General features: G+C 36.4%; 1 protein-coding gene across 7 annotated transcripts in view; it reads right to left on the bottom strand.

The window, feature by feature from the left end:
- Atr (ataxia telangiectasia and Rad3 related) overlaps positions 1-14,029 on the bottom strand; it is a 95,621-nt gene that overhangs the window by 61,214 nt on the left and 20,378 nt on the right. For 6 of the 7 annotated variants that reach the window (XR_001778905.2, XR_003947900.1, XR_003947901.1 and 3 more), the window contains exons 15-20: positions 13,355-13,549; positions 10,593-10,778; positions 8,796-8,888; positions 6,532-6,662; positions 3,761-3,904; positions 1,148-1,241 (exon numbers count right to left, since the gene is read on the bottom strand). Coding sequence is in view for 3 of the 7 variants with exons in the window: in NM_019864.1 (NP_063917.1) it covers positions 1,148-1,241; positions 3,761-3,904; positions 6,532-6,662; positions 8,796-8,888; positions 10,593-10,778; positions 13,355-13,549 (843 nt within the window). In the remaining 4 variants the exon portion in view is untranslated. Of the gene's footprint in view, positions 1-1,147; positions 1,242-3,760; positions 3,905-6,531; positions 6,663-8,795; positions 8,889-10,592; positions 10,779-13,354; positions 13,550-14,029 lie in introns of those variants that run through there. The other variant, XM_030244386.1, reaches the window with a different exon arrangement.

Below are 14,029 nucleotides of genomic sequence, written 5' to 3'. Positions count from 1 at the left end.
ACAAAGGAACTCACACAATATGTACTCACTGATAAGTGGATATTAGCCCAAAACTTAGGATACCCAAGATATAAGATACAATTTGCTAAACTCATGAAACTCAATAAGAACAAAGTCCAAAGTGTGGACACTTTGCCCCTTCTTAGAATTGGGAACAAAACACCCATGGAAGGAGTTACAGAAACAAAGTTTGGAGCTGAGACAAAAGGATGGACCATCTAGAGACTGTCATATCCAGGGATCTATCCCATAATCAGCCTCCAAACGCTGACACCATTGCATACACTAGCAAGATTTTGCTGAAAGGACCCTGATACAGCTGTCTCTTGTGAGACTATGCTGGGGCCTAGCAAACACATAAGTGGATGCTCACAGTCAGCTATTGGATGGATCACAGGGCCCCCAATGGAGGAGCTAGAGAAAGTACCCAAGGAGCTAAAGGAATCTGCAACCCTATAGGTGGAACTAACCAGTACCACGGAGCTCTTGACTCTAGCTGCATATGTATCAAAAGATGGCCTAGTTGGCCATCAATGGAAAGAGAGGCCTATTGGACTTGCAAACTTTATATGCCCCAGTACAGGGGAATGCCAGGGCCAAAAAGTGGGAGTGGGTGCATAGGGGTGTGGGGGGGAGGGTATGGGGAACTTTTGGGATAGCATTGGAAATGTAAATGAGGAAAATACCTAATAAAAATATTAAAAATAAATAAATAAACAAATAAAAAGTTCAGCCCCAGCTACATAGTGTTATTTTAAGACAGCCTCAGCTATAAGAGACAGTCACAAAACAAAGCAAAACAAAACAACAACAAAAAACCCCCAAAACAACATAAAAACAAATTTAAATGACAAAACTTCCCTGCCAAAGTCACTGATTCACAGTACTATTATCTAATCACCATGGTTATATTCTTCTTTTTTTTTTTTTAAGATAGGGTTTTCTATGTCACCTTGGCTGGAACTCACTAAGAACATGCTGGCCTCAAATTTATGGAGATCCTCCTGGCTCCGCTTTCAGAATGCTGGGATTATATGCATGAGCCAACACACCCAGCTTTGATGGTAAGGACCTTTTTTAATATACTGGAATCAGGTACAATTTTGTATTCAAGATCTTCCATACTAAAAATAAAGAAATGAAATACCTTTCTATATTCCTGGAGAACTGCTTTTATCTTTTCTAATTCTGGATGATCAGGCAAAAAATATATTTCATGAAGAAAATCTTGCACAGCATCCCTAATAGTTAGAAAGAATTGTTTGTAAGAATATCAATGTAAAGTTGAAGGTAAAGCTATAAAATTCATACTTAAAAGCTCATAGTGATTATTCACATGCAAAGTCATCTTCCTAGTCATGTCTAGATTCCCAGCTAAATTAATACTAGCAATTATTCTAGGGCTAATATAGTGGTAGAGTGATTGCTTAGCATGCACAAGGCCTGGGGTCAATCTCTAATAACATATGGAATAAAAACTAAAAAAATATTAAAATACTTAATAATGGCAAATAACCACAGCTATGAAAATGATCCTTGATAGTCTGTCATATCAGTGGCCCATAATAAGCCATGCTTCTCAGTATGAACATTCATATATATAGCACCTTATTCTTTAACAAGACTGGGTACAAAAATTCCTTTAGCAAATACATATGCTATATATTTGCTAAATACATGTAGCAGAAGAGATGCTGTAGATAGAAAAGGGCTTAGGCCTGGCAGTTTCCATTTTTGAGCTCAGGAAAAAATTGAGTCACCATGGAAGAAATCTGGCTATCAACATGGACAAGACACTCAGAAAGAAGGGCTCTGATATTACATGGACAGAGAAGAGTCCACTTCAGTCTATCTTCAAATGTGGCCATACCCAGAAGAAATAACAAGCTGAACTCAGCCTACACTACAAATTTATGAGCAAATAAAGATATTCACTATTCCTAAGGTACCATATTTGCAGTAATTTGTAAAAGCAGGAAGTAGTGAAAATCAATCCCCAAATATAAATTTTTATATAGAAGCTTTAGAGAAAAATATGAAAATAATACTTATTGATACTACAAGTTTCACTTAAATTATAATAAATAATCTTTCTGGGTTTAAATATATTTTTAATTCTAGTCTTTATTAACAAAAAGCCAGAAATAGCTATCATGTGGCCTATTAGACTCCAAGTTCTGTGCTAGACTTGGAATGAAATCATAAACAAATCCAGAGCAATTCATTCACTCAGAGAAGTGAAGGGTCTACCTAGCACCAAGTGAAAGAAAATCTTTCTTATGACATGAAAAGTTATTCTACCATCCATAAGAGACAATGAGCATATGTATATTTGGAACTGAAAAGAAATTGAAAAGCAATGTTGGTGATTTTATTGTTCTAGCATGTAGGAGACTAACAAAATAAAACAAACAAACAAACAAAAAACCCTAAAAGTATTTTCAATGAATAAAAAGATACTGTTACTTCTGTGTTTTCCTGCCAGAATGGTTACTGGAATAGTTTAAAGGAATGGCAACAGCATATGGGTGGGCAGGTGTGTAGTGTTCACATCCTAACTTTTCAGAAGAAATGAATTATGATACACAGCAGTTAGTTATGTAACAGAAAAGGCTTGAAACACAATGGACGATATTTTAGAGTAAGAAGCAGTGTGAGTGAAAATTTAAGTGTAGGTAAAGAGTGGTTTCTCTGTCACTAGTTCATGTTCCCTACAGCTTCCTGCTACAGCCATCAGTGGGACTGGAAAAATCAGTAGAAAAAAATGTCAAGTGTCCAGCTTTAAAGGTCAAGCCAGCCAATTCAATATTTAGAAAACAGAGACCCAGAGGACATCTCTTTATGCTGAAATGTTTTTTAAAGAAACAAAAATTCCATAAACGTCTAAAATAAGGAAAGCTGGTTCAAAGGTAATGGGATAAAATAGGAATTCTAAGTAACTAAGGAAAGTGGTAACTATCCCTGCTAGCCTTCCTTAGGGCACCTGATTTACTTAAGAAAGGTAAAATTACCTTTACTAACTGAAAGTCAGTGAAAAAATTTTAATTGTTGATCTATTAATGAGTTTCAAATATATTTAAAATAGAAACAAGACGCATTGAAAATTCAACTATTTAATAAGTAGTTATATACCAATATTTTCCTCCAAGGACTCGACTCTATTAAAATAGTAATTTATATTATCAAAGTAATACTAATACTTTGGGACATAAAAATACATTTTTAAATGTTTTAGGGCTGGATAGATTTCTCATGTGGTAAAGCATTTGCTGTGTAAGATTGAGGATTAAGTTGGATCCCCAAGTAACCACCAGAAAGTATGTGCCTGTAATCCCGGTGCCAAAGAAGCAAAGACAAGCGGATTCTTGGGGCTATGCTGGCTAGCTAGACTAAAGCAATCAGTCAGTTTTTGAATGACTTTGTCTCAAAAATTAAGGTGGTATTAATACTTAATCCTAGTATTAATAGGATTAATACTTAATCCTAGTATTCGGGAGCCAGAAACAGGCAGATTTCTGTGAGTTTGAGGCCAGACTTGTCTAAATAGTGAGTTCTGGGATAGTCAGAGCTACATAGTGAGACCCTACTTCAAACAAACAAACAAACAAACAAACAAACAAACAAACAAACCCCTCAAAATAAAGTGGATTGAGGAAGACATCCAATGTCAACTTTTGGTTTACACACACACATGCACGCACGCGCGTAAATACACACACTACTATTCTACTATTTTTCTGATTAATTTTAGTTCCAATACCTGTTTTCAATGATGAGGTAGTGAAAGATAGCAGCAGTTTCTTTAGGCTGCATGTGTATGAGAGGTAACAAAGCCACTATGACATGACTGAGCAGGGGTCCCAGGTAAGCGTGATCCAGACAGCGAACAAAGCAGTCCCATGCTCTAAGTGAAAAACAAAAATTAATTCAAGTATTTTTATGTTTGTAAAGTACCATCCATTAGTTGTTAGCTGAATAATGATATATACATATTAGAGATTAAAGTAGCTTTTGATATAAAGATCAATGATCATACAAACACACAGACAGTGATCTCTAAGTTATATTAGGTAAAACAAAACTTAAAAATACCAACCAACCAATCAATCAAATACTCAAAACAAGCACCAATGTGAAATCAGTTTTTCATGGTATGATCAATACAAAAGAAAAATCGAATGTTATATATTTATGCATTTGCTTATATAAATAATCTGTAAGAATAGTACAACTTAAAAAAAAGAACAGTATAACTTAAGATTTTTTAACTTTAGAATGATGCAAATGTACATTTAGAAGAAATTGTATTTGGCAGTTGGATGTGGTGATTCACAACTGAGTTCAAGGGAAGCCTGGGCTATGTAAAAACCTTAAAAAAAATTAAAAACAAAACTCAATTTTCATCTTTCCATGAATTAGGAATAAAACACATTTTTTTCCTTGTGATGCTGGACAGTGAGAGCAAGCCACAGTTTCTAGTGGAACCATGGAGTGAACAATGAATACTGTACTTAACAGCATCTACTGTGTTCAGTAGACTAAATGAGATACTCAACACTTTATGATTTTGGTCAACTGGAAGCTACTGTGAGTGTTCTAAGCTCATTTAAGCCAGGTTACGTTAAGTTATGGTATGGTAGGTTAAGTATGGTAGGTTAGGTACATTAAAAATGTATATTGGTATAGGTCTATAATTCCAGAAATCTGGAGCCTGAAGAAGCAGTATGGCCAAATACATATACAAAGACAAAACCAAACCAAACCAAACCAAACCAAAAAACCCAAACAACAAAATCAAACAAACATACAAACAAAACCCCCAAAGACAGATGTGGTGGCATACACTTATGATCCCAGCTCTGTCCACAAAGAAAGTTCCAGGATAGCCTAGGAACTATGGAAGATCAAATAGGTGTGCTTGCTAGTTTTATGTCAACTTGATATAAGCTAGAGTCATTTAGGAAGAGGTAATCACAACTGAGAAAATGCTCCCAAGAGATCAGCCTGTGGACAAGATTATAGTACGTTTTATGACTGATGATTGATGTGGGCGGGTCATACTAAATGGGGTGGTGGCATCCCTGGGTGAGTAGCTCAGGATGGTATTAGAAAGCAGACTGAGGAAGCTGTGAGAAGAAATCTAATAAGCAGCACTCCTTGATGACTTGTTTCAGTTCCCACCTCCAGGTTCTTGCCTTGCTTAGGTTCCTGCCCTGACTTCACACAGTGATGAACTGTAACTTGAGAGTTAAAAGCTATTACAGCAATAGAAATCTTAATGGGACAAAAAATGGTACCAGAATCATGCTGTGAATCACTGCTGTGACAGATCTGGCCACTGAGCTTTCGGGAAGATTTTAGTTGCATTCAAACTTTGGGCTGGAAACGCTGTTGAGTGCTCAGAGTGGCGGGCTGTTCAGTGAGAAGGTAAATGTGCTGAGAGCAGTGCAGATGAAGGCGGCCTGACTTATATGGCTTTAGATAAAATCAAAGACTCTATTGAAACCATTTATACTTTGAAGTAAGAATCTGCAGTTTGGTCAGCTAGGGCTGAGACCAATACCACTGAAGTAAAACCTTTGCTTAACAAGGTCAACTGACTCTGGTTAGTTGGATCTGAAAAATTAGTACTGATTTAAAAAAAAATCAGCATCTTTGAAGACCATTAATCTGAGAATATTTCCTCATGGTTAGCACACAGAAACTGTGCCAAACTGTTCATGCTGGCAGCTGAACTTGGTAGTGAACGAGTCACACGTGAGCCACAGGTGTTAAAGGAATGCAGTGATGGTGGGAGAGCAGCTGAGGCTTGGCACCGTGTGGCAGAGTTAGGTTCCCTGAAGAGAGCCTAGGAGAGTCGACAGGCAAAGGTGAAGACTGTTTTAGAGATATCTGTATCATGGGACAATTATGAGGACAGCAGCAGCTGGGAAGTGGTGCCAGCCTGAGCCTGGATGACAAACTGCATGTGCTGTGAATGGCAGAGTCAGAGGAGTATAACTGTCTAAGCCCTTTGGAGCCTAGAAGAGCGTGGACACTGCTCACAGACATTTGGACACTGAGTTAGTGATTTACACTGTTGGGAGTTTGGCTTTGATTTGTTAATGTGACTGTGCTCTTAGAGTAAGAAAGTATGTAACTTATTTTTGACTTTATAGAAGCCCACAGTTAAGGGACTTGAAATTTTAGAGACTTAAATGTTTTAAAGAAATTAACTTTTAAAGTGTTTGGAATTTTAAAGACGGGGACTTTTAAAAGTTAGAATGTTTTATATGTGACGTTTATCATACCACCTAGTGGATGATTAAGAAAAAAAGGTTATGACTTAATAAGTGATGTGTTTTTGCATCAAGGTGACAAGGGGTCAATTGTGCTGGCTAGTTTAATGCCAACTTGACACAAACTAGAGTCATTTAGGAAAAGAACACCTCAAGTGAAAAAAATGTTCCCATCATATCAGCCTGTGATAAGAACTCAAGTTAGAATTATCTAGAAATACAAGAAAACATTCTAAATATGATGATTATTTACCTGCAGCATAACTCAGGAAAATCATCCTTGAATCTAAGACCAGTTCTCAGTGTGGTCATCATTTTTACTCTCACAGAACTGACATGTTTAGGTCCCATCAACTTCATCAAAGACATCAAACTAGTCAAGGCCTACAAAGAAAGTAGTGTTTGTTAAAAAAAAAAAAAAAAAATCCAAAACTTATAAACAAGATGCCAGACAAGTAATAGAAACAATTGCTTCCTACCTAAATGTCAAGGTATCAATGTACATGACACAAAAGGTCTAATAAATGCTGGCCAATTTTTTTTTTTTTTTGGTTAACTTACATGAGAACCAAGAATCTGAAAAACACAAATTGCATTTTTATTTTTGTTTCCCTTGAAGTTGTGCTACTACTATGGTCTAATAAATCTTGAAATTTACAAAGGATATATATGATACATCTTAATTTTTTTCAAATATGTTTCATATCACTAGTGTAAATACAGATATAGATTAATTTGAAGTTATTTATAATTTAACCAGAGTGTTTCATAATGGTCAATAATGGTCTTAATGATACTAAATTCAAGATGTTCTGAATTTAATACACTGAACAACTGCCAGATAGTTTTACAATAGAAACAGAATGAGAACTGCATCAATAGTTCTAGGTTCTAATGAATGGATATAGAAAGTCTCTGGTTAATCCTTTGCAATACTGTCTTAGATAGGGGTTACTATTCCTGTGTTTAAACAACATGGCCAAAAGCAATTTGGGTAGGAAAGGGTTTATTTGGCTTATGTTTCCATTTCACTGTTCATCATTGAAAGAAGTCAGGACAGGAGCTCAAATGGGGCAGGAACCCGGAGACAGGAGCTGATACAGAGGCCACAGAGGAGTGATACGTACTGACTTGCTCCTCAGGGTTTGCTCAGCTTGCTTTCTTATAGGACCCTCCCTCAAGGATCATCAATTAAGAAAATGCCCTACAGGCTTGGCTACAGCCTGATCTTATGGAGCTATTTTCTAAACTGAGGCTCCCTCCTCACAAATGATTTATACCTTGTGTCAAGATGACATAAAACTAGCCAGCACATGTACCAGAACATGGAGGCTCTTTATGGCTTTATAATATAAATTCCATTTTCCTTAGACTTACAGCCATCCATTCTTTCATTTAGCATAAGTGTTTGGGAAGCCATATAGATAGACAGAATAGAAGTTACTGAAAATTTACTAGTTAAAACTGAAATTACAGGCATTGACTATTACAATTTGTAGCTAAATTTTGCTCTATGTCTTACTTGGATACTTAAAGTTATCAGAAGGGGAATGCATTCTGAAATAAAAGCTGCTACTGGACCAGCAAGGTGGCTCCTAAAGTAAAGGCTTGCTGCCAAGCCTAACAACCTAGTTCTAGCCCTAAAAGCCATATAGTAGGAGTATACTGACTCATGCATGTTGTCCTCTGACCTCTATGTGAGCACTGTTGCACACTCATGCTAACACACATATACACTAAGAACAGAAATACCAACACTAGACCCAGGTGAACCAATAAAATTCAATTATACAACCAATATTCAAGCTCTCAGTTGCTGCTGGCTTATGTCTTCAACTGTGCTAGATGTCATGACAGCATGGGCCTGCAGACATTAGTATTTATCACCTGAGAAGTAGAAAGCTAGCTGAGCAAGGTGTCTGTCATAATCCCAGCATACAGGAGGCTGAGTTAAGAGGACTACCAGAAATTCAAAGGCACCCTGAGCTATAATAACAAAAGTAGAGAGTTAACCAAGGTGACTCTGAACAAAGATACTGATTTTGAAATGTTCTTTGAATCTAGAATTAAGTTGTGGCTGAAGTTATATTATCTTTGTCTATTTAGTAACAGAGCCAACAAATCCTTTTAGACAGCTTGAGTTGGGTTTCCTAACTCACATCATCAGTGAAAGAGCAGCCAATGGTACAATTTCTATTTTTACAATATCTAAAGAACAAATATATGATATCCAGTAATAAATATCAAATGTTTGCTTGCTTTTCCTTTTTGACAGTTTCATATTTAGTTAAGGCTTGCTTGGAACTCATGAGGTAGCCCAGACTGACATTAAGCTCTGGGCTATCCTTCAGCCTCAGTCTTTCCACATGCTGGAATTACAGGTGTGAGCTACTACACCCAGCTAGTTCCATGACTTTTTATACTTGAATGTTTACAACTAGAAGCAGATTCCATATTCCCTGAATATTCAATATGAATTTTATTCTAGTCTCTTGGAATTCAAATACCACTACTTACCATTTTCTTATCTTCAATGCCAACACTGGAGCTCAGCAACTGCATATTAAAAAAGGCCAGAATGCCCAACAATTTTGGTTGCAAATAATCAGCCTATGGATTTAAAGAAAAGATGTTAAATGTTTTACATATATTAAGTGTCTCTCTTCTTTTTCTCTGAATTAGAGATTTACTACAAAACTCCTAGTGGGTAGCTTTCTACCACTGAACTATACCAGGCAGAAAAAATTGCAAGAAAAAGAGCTAGTGATGAGTAATAACTGGAATATGTCTCAAGATAGCACGGCTTGACGCTGAGGCACCTGGTTTAGGTTACCTTAGGGTTACAACATGGCTGAGGACAGATGAGGAAGAGCCTTACTAGTACACAGTGAAGAGGAACTAGGTATCTATCTAGCATACAGAAATTTTGTCAAGCAAAGAAATCATTTGTTTTTCAAGCCTAAATTTACCTTTTGGTTTGTGAATTTTTTTTAAAAAAATCATCACTAGTCTTTTTGAGATTAGCAAAATATTGGGTTTCATCACAGCATCTCCAACAATATGTTTTGTAAACTTTTAATTTAGATTGAAATTAAACTTTGGCATGAGAAACCACAATTCACTAATTATATGGTTCTAATCTATGTTCTTAAATAAAAGATAGGTATAGAGGTGGCATTCAAATCTACATAAATATTCTAATTTCAAAGTTCTTGGCTTGAGTCAAACAGTACTTTGAATATGTATAGCTGCCATTCACCAAATATATGTGTTTCTATACTGTCATGCTAGGTACATGTGTTTAAAAAATAAACACTAATATATATGGCAAATCAGTAGGAGTCACTAAATAAATTTACACATAAAATATGTATGTGATAAGGGCAATAAGAAAATAAACATGAGCATGTGATAGAAACTGGATAAATGAATTTAGGTAGGGGTGACAAGGAAACTGTGAACAGTAAAAAGCATCCAGGGAATTATTAGTGTAAGTATGAAGACCATCTAACGCCAACAACTACAAGTCTGAAAGTTTGCCATTTTTAAGAAACAGAGATAGAGCTAAAGCAGTGAGAAGAACTGAACCAAAGGGCAGAAAGGCACACTATGTCACATATGGTCACTATGTCACTATGTCACATATGGTCTTATAGATTTTATTTGAAGAGCTCATATCTGTTCTCAGGTTTTGGTTGAAGCAAATGAGTAGGTGATGGTACAAAGCACCATTGCCCAAAGTAGGGAAGATTAGGAGAATCAAGTGAGGAAAGAATAATAAGATTTCTTTGGGGGCTGAGATTACACATGGGTAGCTCAATAGTGAGGCACTTGCTTGCTAGACACAGGCCAAGGTTATCTGAGAGAAGGAAATCTTAGTTAAGAAAATGCTTTCATAAGATGGGACTATAAGCAAGTATGCAGGGCATTTTCCTAATTAGTAATTAGTGAGGGAGGTCCCACCATACAACATTAACCTTTTCTAAAAGAAACACATCAATTGGGCTGGTGAGATGGCTCAGTGGGTAAGAGCACCCGACTGCTCTTCCGAAGGTCCGGAGTTCAAATCCCAGCAACCACATGGTGGCTCACAACCATCTGTAACAAGATCTGATGCCCTCTTCTGGAGTGTCTGAAGACAGCTACAGTGTACTTACATTTAATAAATAAATAAATCTTTAAAAAAAAAACACATCAATTAAAACCTAAAGAAATACCTATGTTTGGAAAATAGAGGAGTTTCCTCAGCTTTATAAGTAAGGTACAGAAAAGGAGAAAACCAAACAAACTTATACCATGTACTATATCCCTTACCATCAGTTCAGGTGATGTAATATCTCGTGGTCCCTGATATGGATCATCACTAGATGCAAATGAGGCAAGTATTGACAAACCATTGAAAACTTGTTGATAATGTTCTCCAATACGCAGCAATAATTCGTTATGCAATCCTTGAAAATCCTGTCTTAACAGGCTCCCCAACTCAATTTCTGTTTCATTCTAAAGATATTAAAAACATTTCCTCATATTAGCATCCAGATTTAAGTAGATTGGTTATTATGTGTTTTTAGTAAATCAAGAGGTCAAGTGACACAGTTAGTAGGTCAAGTGACACAGTTCACTAATAGTACTAAGAAAGGACACTGGCAAAGGATTCTAATCCTGTTCTCTCCTGATAGGTCTCCCATGAGCTGTATGCAATGAAGAAGAGTGATCAGACTTAATTTTGAAATGAAAATTAATAAAGAAAAGTCTATGCTTTCCTAGGTCTTTCTACACCAGCAACACAGTATTTACAGATGCACAGACCCTGGGAGTAAGAACAGTAGTTCACAGCATGGTTTCGGTCAGAATGCTGGAGTTTAAACTCTAGCTGTCACTTACAGGCTGTCCTGTGATTTGGACAAGTTACCTAATCTAACCCCTTATTGCCTTAAGTGTCATCATCTGTCAAACAAAACACTGCTTGAACATTTCTAATTAAAAACACAAATACCAATTCTTTTGAACACTATCATGATACTAGAAGCAAAAGATTCCATACTTGACTTTAAAATACAAGTTGTTGTCAAAATGTGGGCACATTGAAAATACTGTATAAAATTAGCTTTGGGCTATACATTTAAGAAGTATGTGAAACAGAAATGAATTCTGTGTTTAAACTTTGGTTTTATTCTCAAGATAGCTCATTATATATATATGCAAATATTCCAAAATGAAAAAAAAATCTGAAATCTAGTCTCAAGCATTTTGTATAAAAGACAAACTGTGTTCTCTTTATCTTGCCAAGTAACTTAAGTGACCCATACGGAGTTTTTGACATGTAGTATGTACTCCATAAATATTGTTATTCTGTCTCTATAACACACAGGTTAACGCTCGTGATGAATGAAAACAATTAATAGTCATTTCTCCTCAAGTGAGAAGAGATCTGCTGTTCTCTTAGAGAAAATGAAATTAAGGTCCTCTGTTCCCATAGTCTTATATTCCTAAAAGGCATTGCTGTTAATGTAAAACCACAAGAAATCTAAACTATAATTTTAAACTTAAAAATTAGCCAGACATGCAAATTTAACAGCCTAAATCCATAATGAGAGGATAAAGTCCCAAAGTTGTTCTCTGATCTCCACACATGCACAACAGACCATGCACTCTCTCTGTCTCTCTTTCCCACACACACTAAACTTTTAAGACTTTTTATTTTCTTATTATACCCAAGAGGGTTTTGCCTATGCATAGGTATATGTTTACAGGTGCTTGGTGCCATAGAGGTCAGAAGAGGGTTTTAGATCTCCCAAATCTGCAGTTACAGAAAGATATGATCTGCCATATGGGTGCTGGGAACTGAATGCAGGTCTTCTGTTGTAACAAGTACTGTTAGCCCCGAGCCATCTCTATAGCCCTATAAAAATTTTAATATTTTAAAGTAGGAAGAATTATAATCAGAGCAGCAAGTAAATAAGCCAAATACAGGCATACGATTAAAGAGAGCAATCTCTTTTTATAATTACTTGCACAATATCAGTTAATTTATAACTATAATCAGCATAAAATCACTAAAATAAAATTATATTAAAAAACCTCAGGTTCATGAAAGGATGACTATTCTATCCCATTAGAGTGCCCCTTCTTAGAATTGGGAACAAAACACCCATGGAAGGAGTTACAGAGACAAAGTTTGGAGCTGCGACAAAAGGATGGACCATCTAGAGACTGCCTTATCTAGGGATCCACCCCATAATCAGCTTCCAAACGCTGACACCACTGCATACACTAGCAAGATTTTGCTGAAAGGATCCAGATATAGCTGTCTCTTGTGAGACTAGGCAGGGGCCTAGCAAACACATAAGTGGATGCTCACAGTCAGCTATTGGATGGATCACAGGGCCCCCAATGGAGGAGCCAGAGAAAGTACCCAAGGAGCTAAAGAGATCTGCAACCCTATAGGTGGAACAACATTATGAACTAACCAGTACCCTGGATCTCTTGACTCTAGCTACATATGTATCAAAAGATGGCCTAGTCTGCTATCACTGGAAAGAGAGGCCCATCTACACACAAACTTTATATGCCCCAGTACAGGGGAAAGCCAGGGCCAAAAAAATGAGAATGGGTGGGTAGGGAAGGTGGGGGGGGAGGGTATGGGGGACTTTTGGGATAGCATTGGAAATGTCATTGAGGAAAATACGTAATAAATAAAAAAAATTAAAAAAAAATAACTTTTTTTTAATTTATTTAGAATCCTCCCAAGACAATGATTATTTTTTAAATGTAGGAGTGGTCTGTCTGCATTTGTCTACATACCAGAAGAAGGCATCAGATCCCATTACAGATAGTCTTAAGCCACCATGTGGTCACTGGAAATTAAACTCAGGACCTCTGGAAGAGCAACCAATATTCTTAACAGCCGAGCCATTTCACCAGCCCGACAATGATTATTTAACACAATAATATTTATACACAGTCTTATAGTATAAGCTATAAATTACTCACTGCCCTTCCATATTACAGTGTTACAATAGTTTTTCCAATAGTGTTAACATAAACGAATAAAATAAATACAAATATCCAAATACCTTCAGATAATGAAGAGCACGTTCTAATTCATCTTTGGAACAAGAACAAACCAAATGGGAAAAGATGTATTTGAAGTTATTTATTAAAATCTCTCGACGACTGACATTTAATTGTTTCCCTAAAGTTCGAATGAGAGCCGATGCTGCAGGACTTGCTTTGGCAGCAAGATCAGGAAGCAGAACTTGTAATGTCCTCTGGGGGAAAAAAAAAAAAACCACAATAATTATCAAAAAAGTACATTTGTCTGGGTGATAAACTGTTCAAATAAGTCATCCACAAGAAATATTCTTTAATGCTATAGGAAGTTCTGTATGGAATTGTACCTGTATTCAGCTTTGTCATTTACTCACTTGACTATACTAGACTGATAGCATTACTATGAATCAGGGCCTGAATAAACATGTAGAGAATAGCCATTAATGCAAACTTAAAATAATTTTTTAGATCATAGAATTGATGCTTCATAATTACAGAAAACAGGCAAGAACCCCAGTGGAATGATAAACATACTAACCCACTCAGAAAACCTTCAACCCCAAATTTATCCTGTCTACAAGAAATACAGGCACAGGGGATGGAGCAGAGACTATCAATAACTAGCCCAATTTGAGACGCAGCCCATGGGCAAGCACCAATCCCTGACACTATTAATGATGCTCTGTTGTAGACAGGAG

Source organism: Mus musculus, chromosome 9 (genome assembly GCF_000001635.26).
Source record: "Mus musculus strain C57BL/6J chromosome 9, GRCm38.p6 C57BL/6J".
In the NCBI taxonomy this organism is placed as follows: Eukaryota; Metazoa; Chordata; class Mammalia; order Rodentia; family Muridae; genus Mus; species Mus musculus.
The sequence above is the reverse complement of the archived record's forward strand: the minus strand, read 5'-3'. Positions and strand labels throughout refer to the sequence as shown.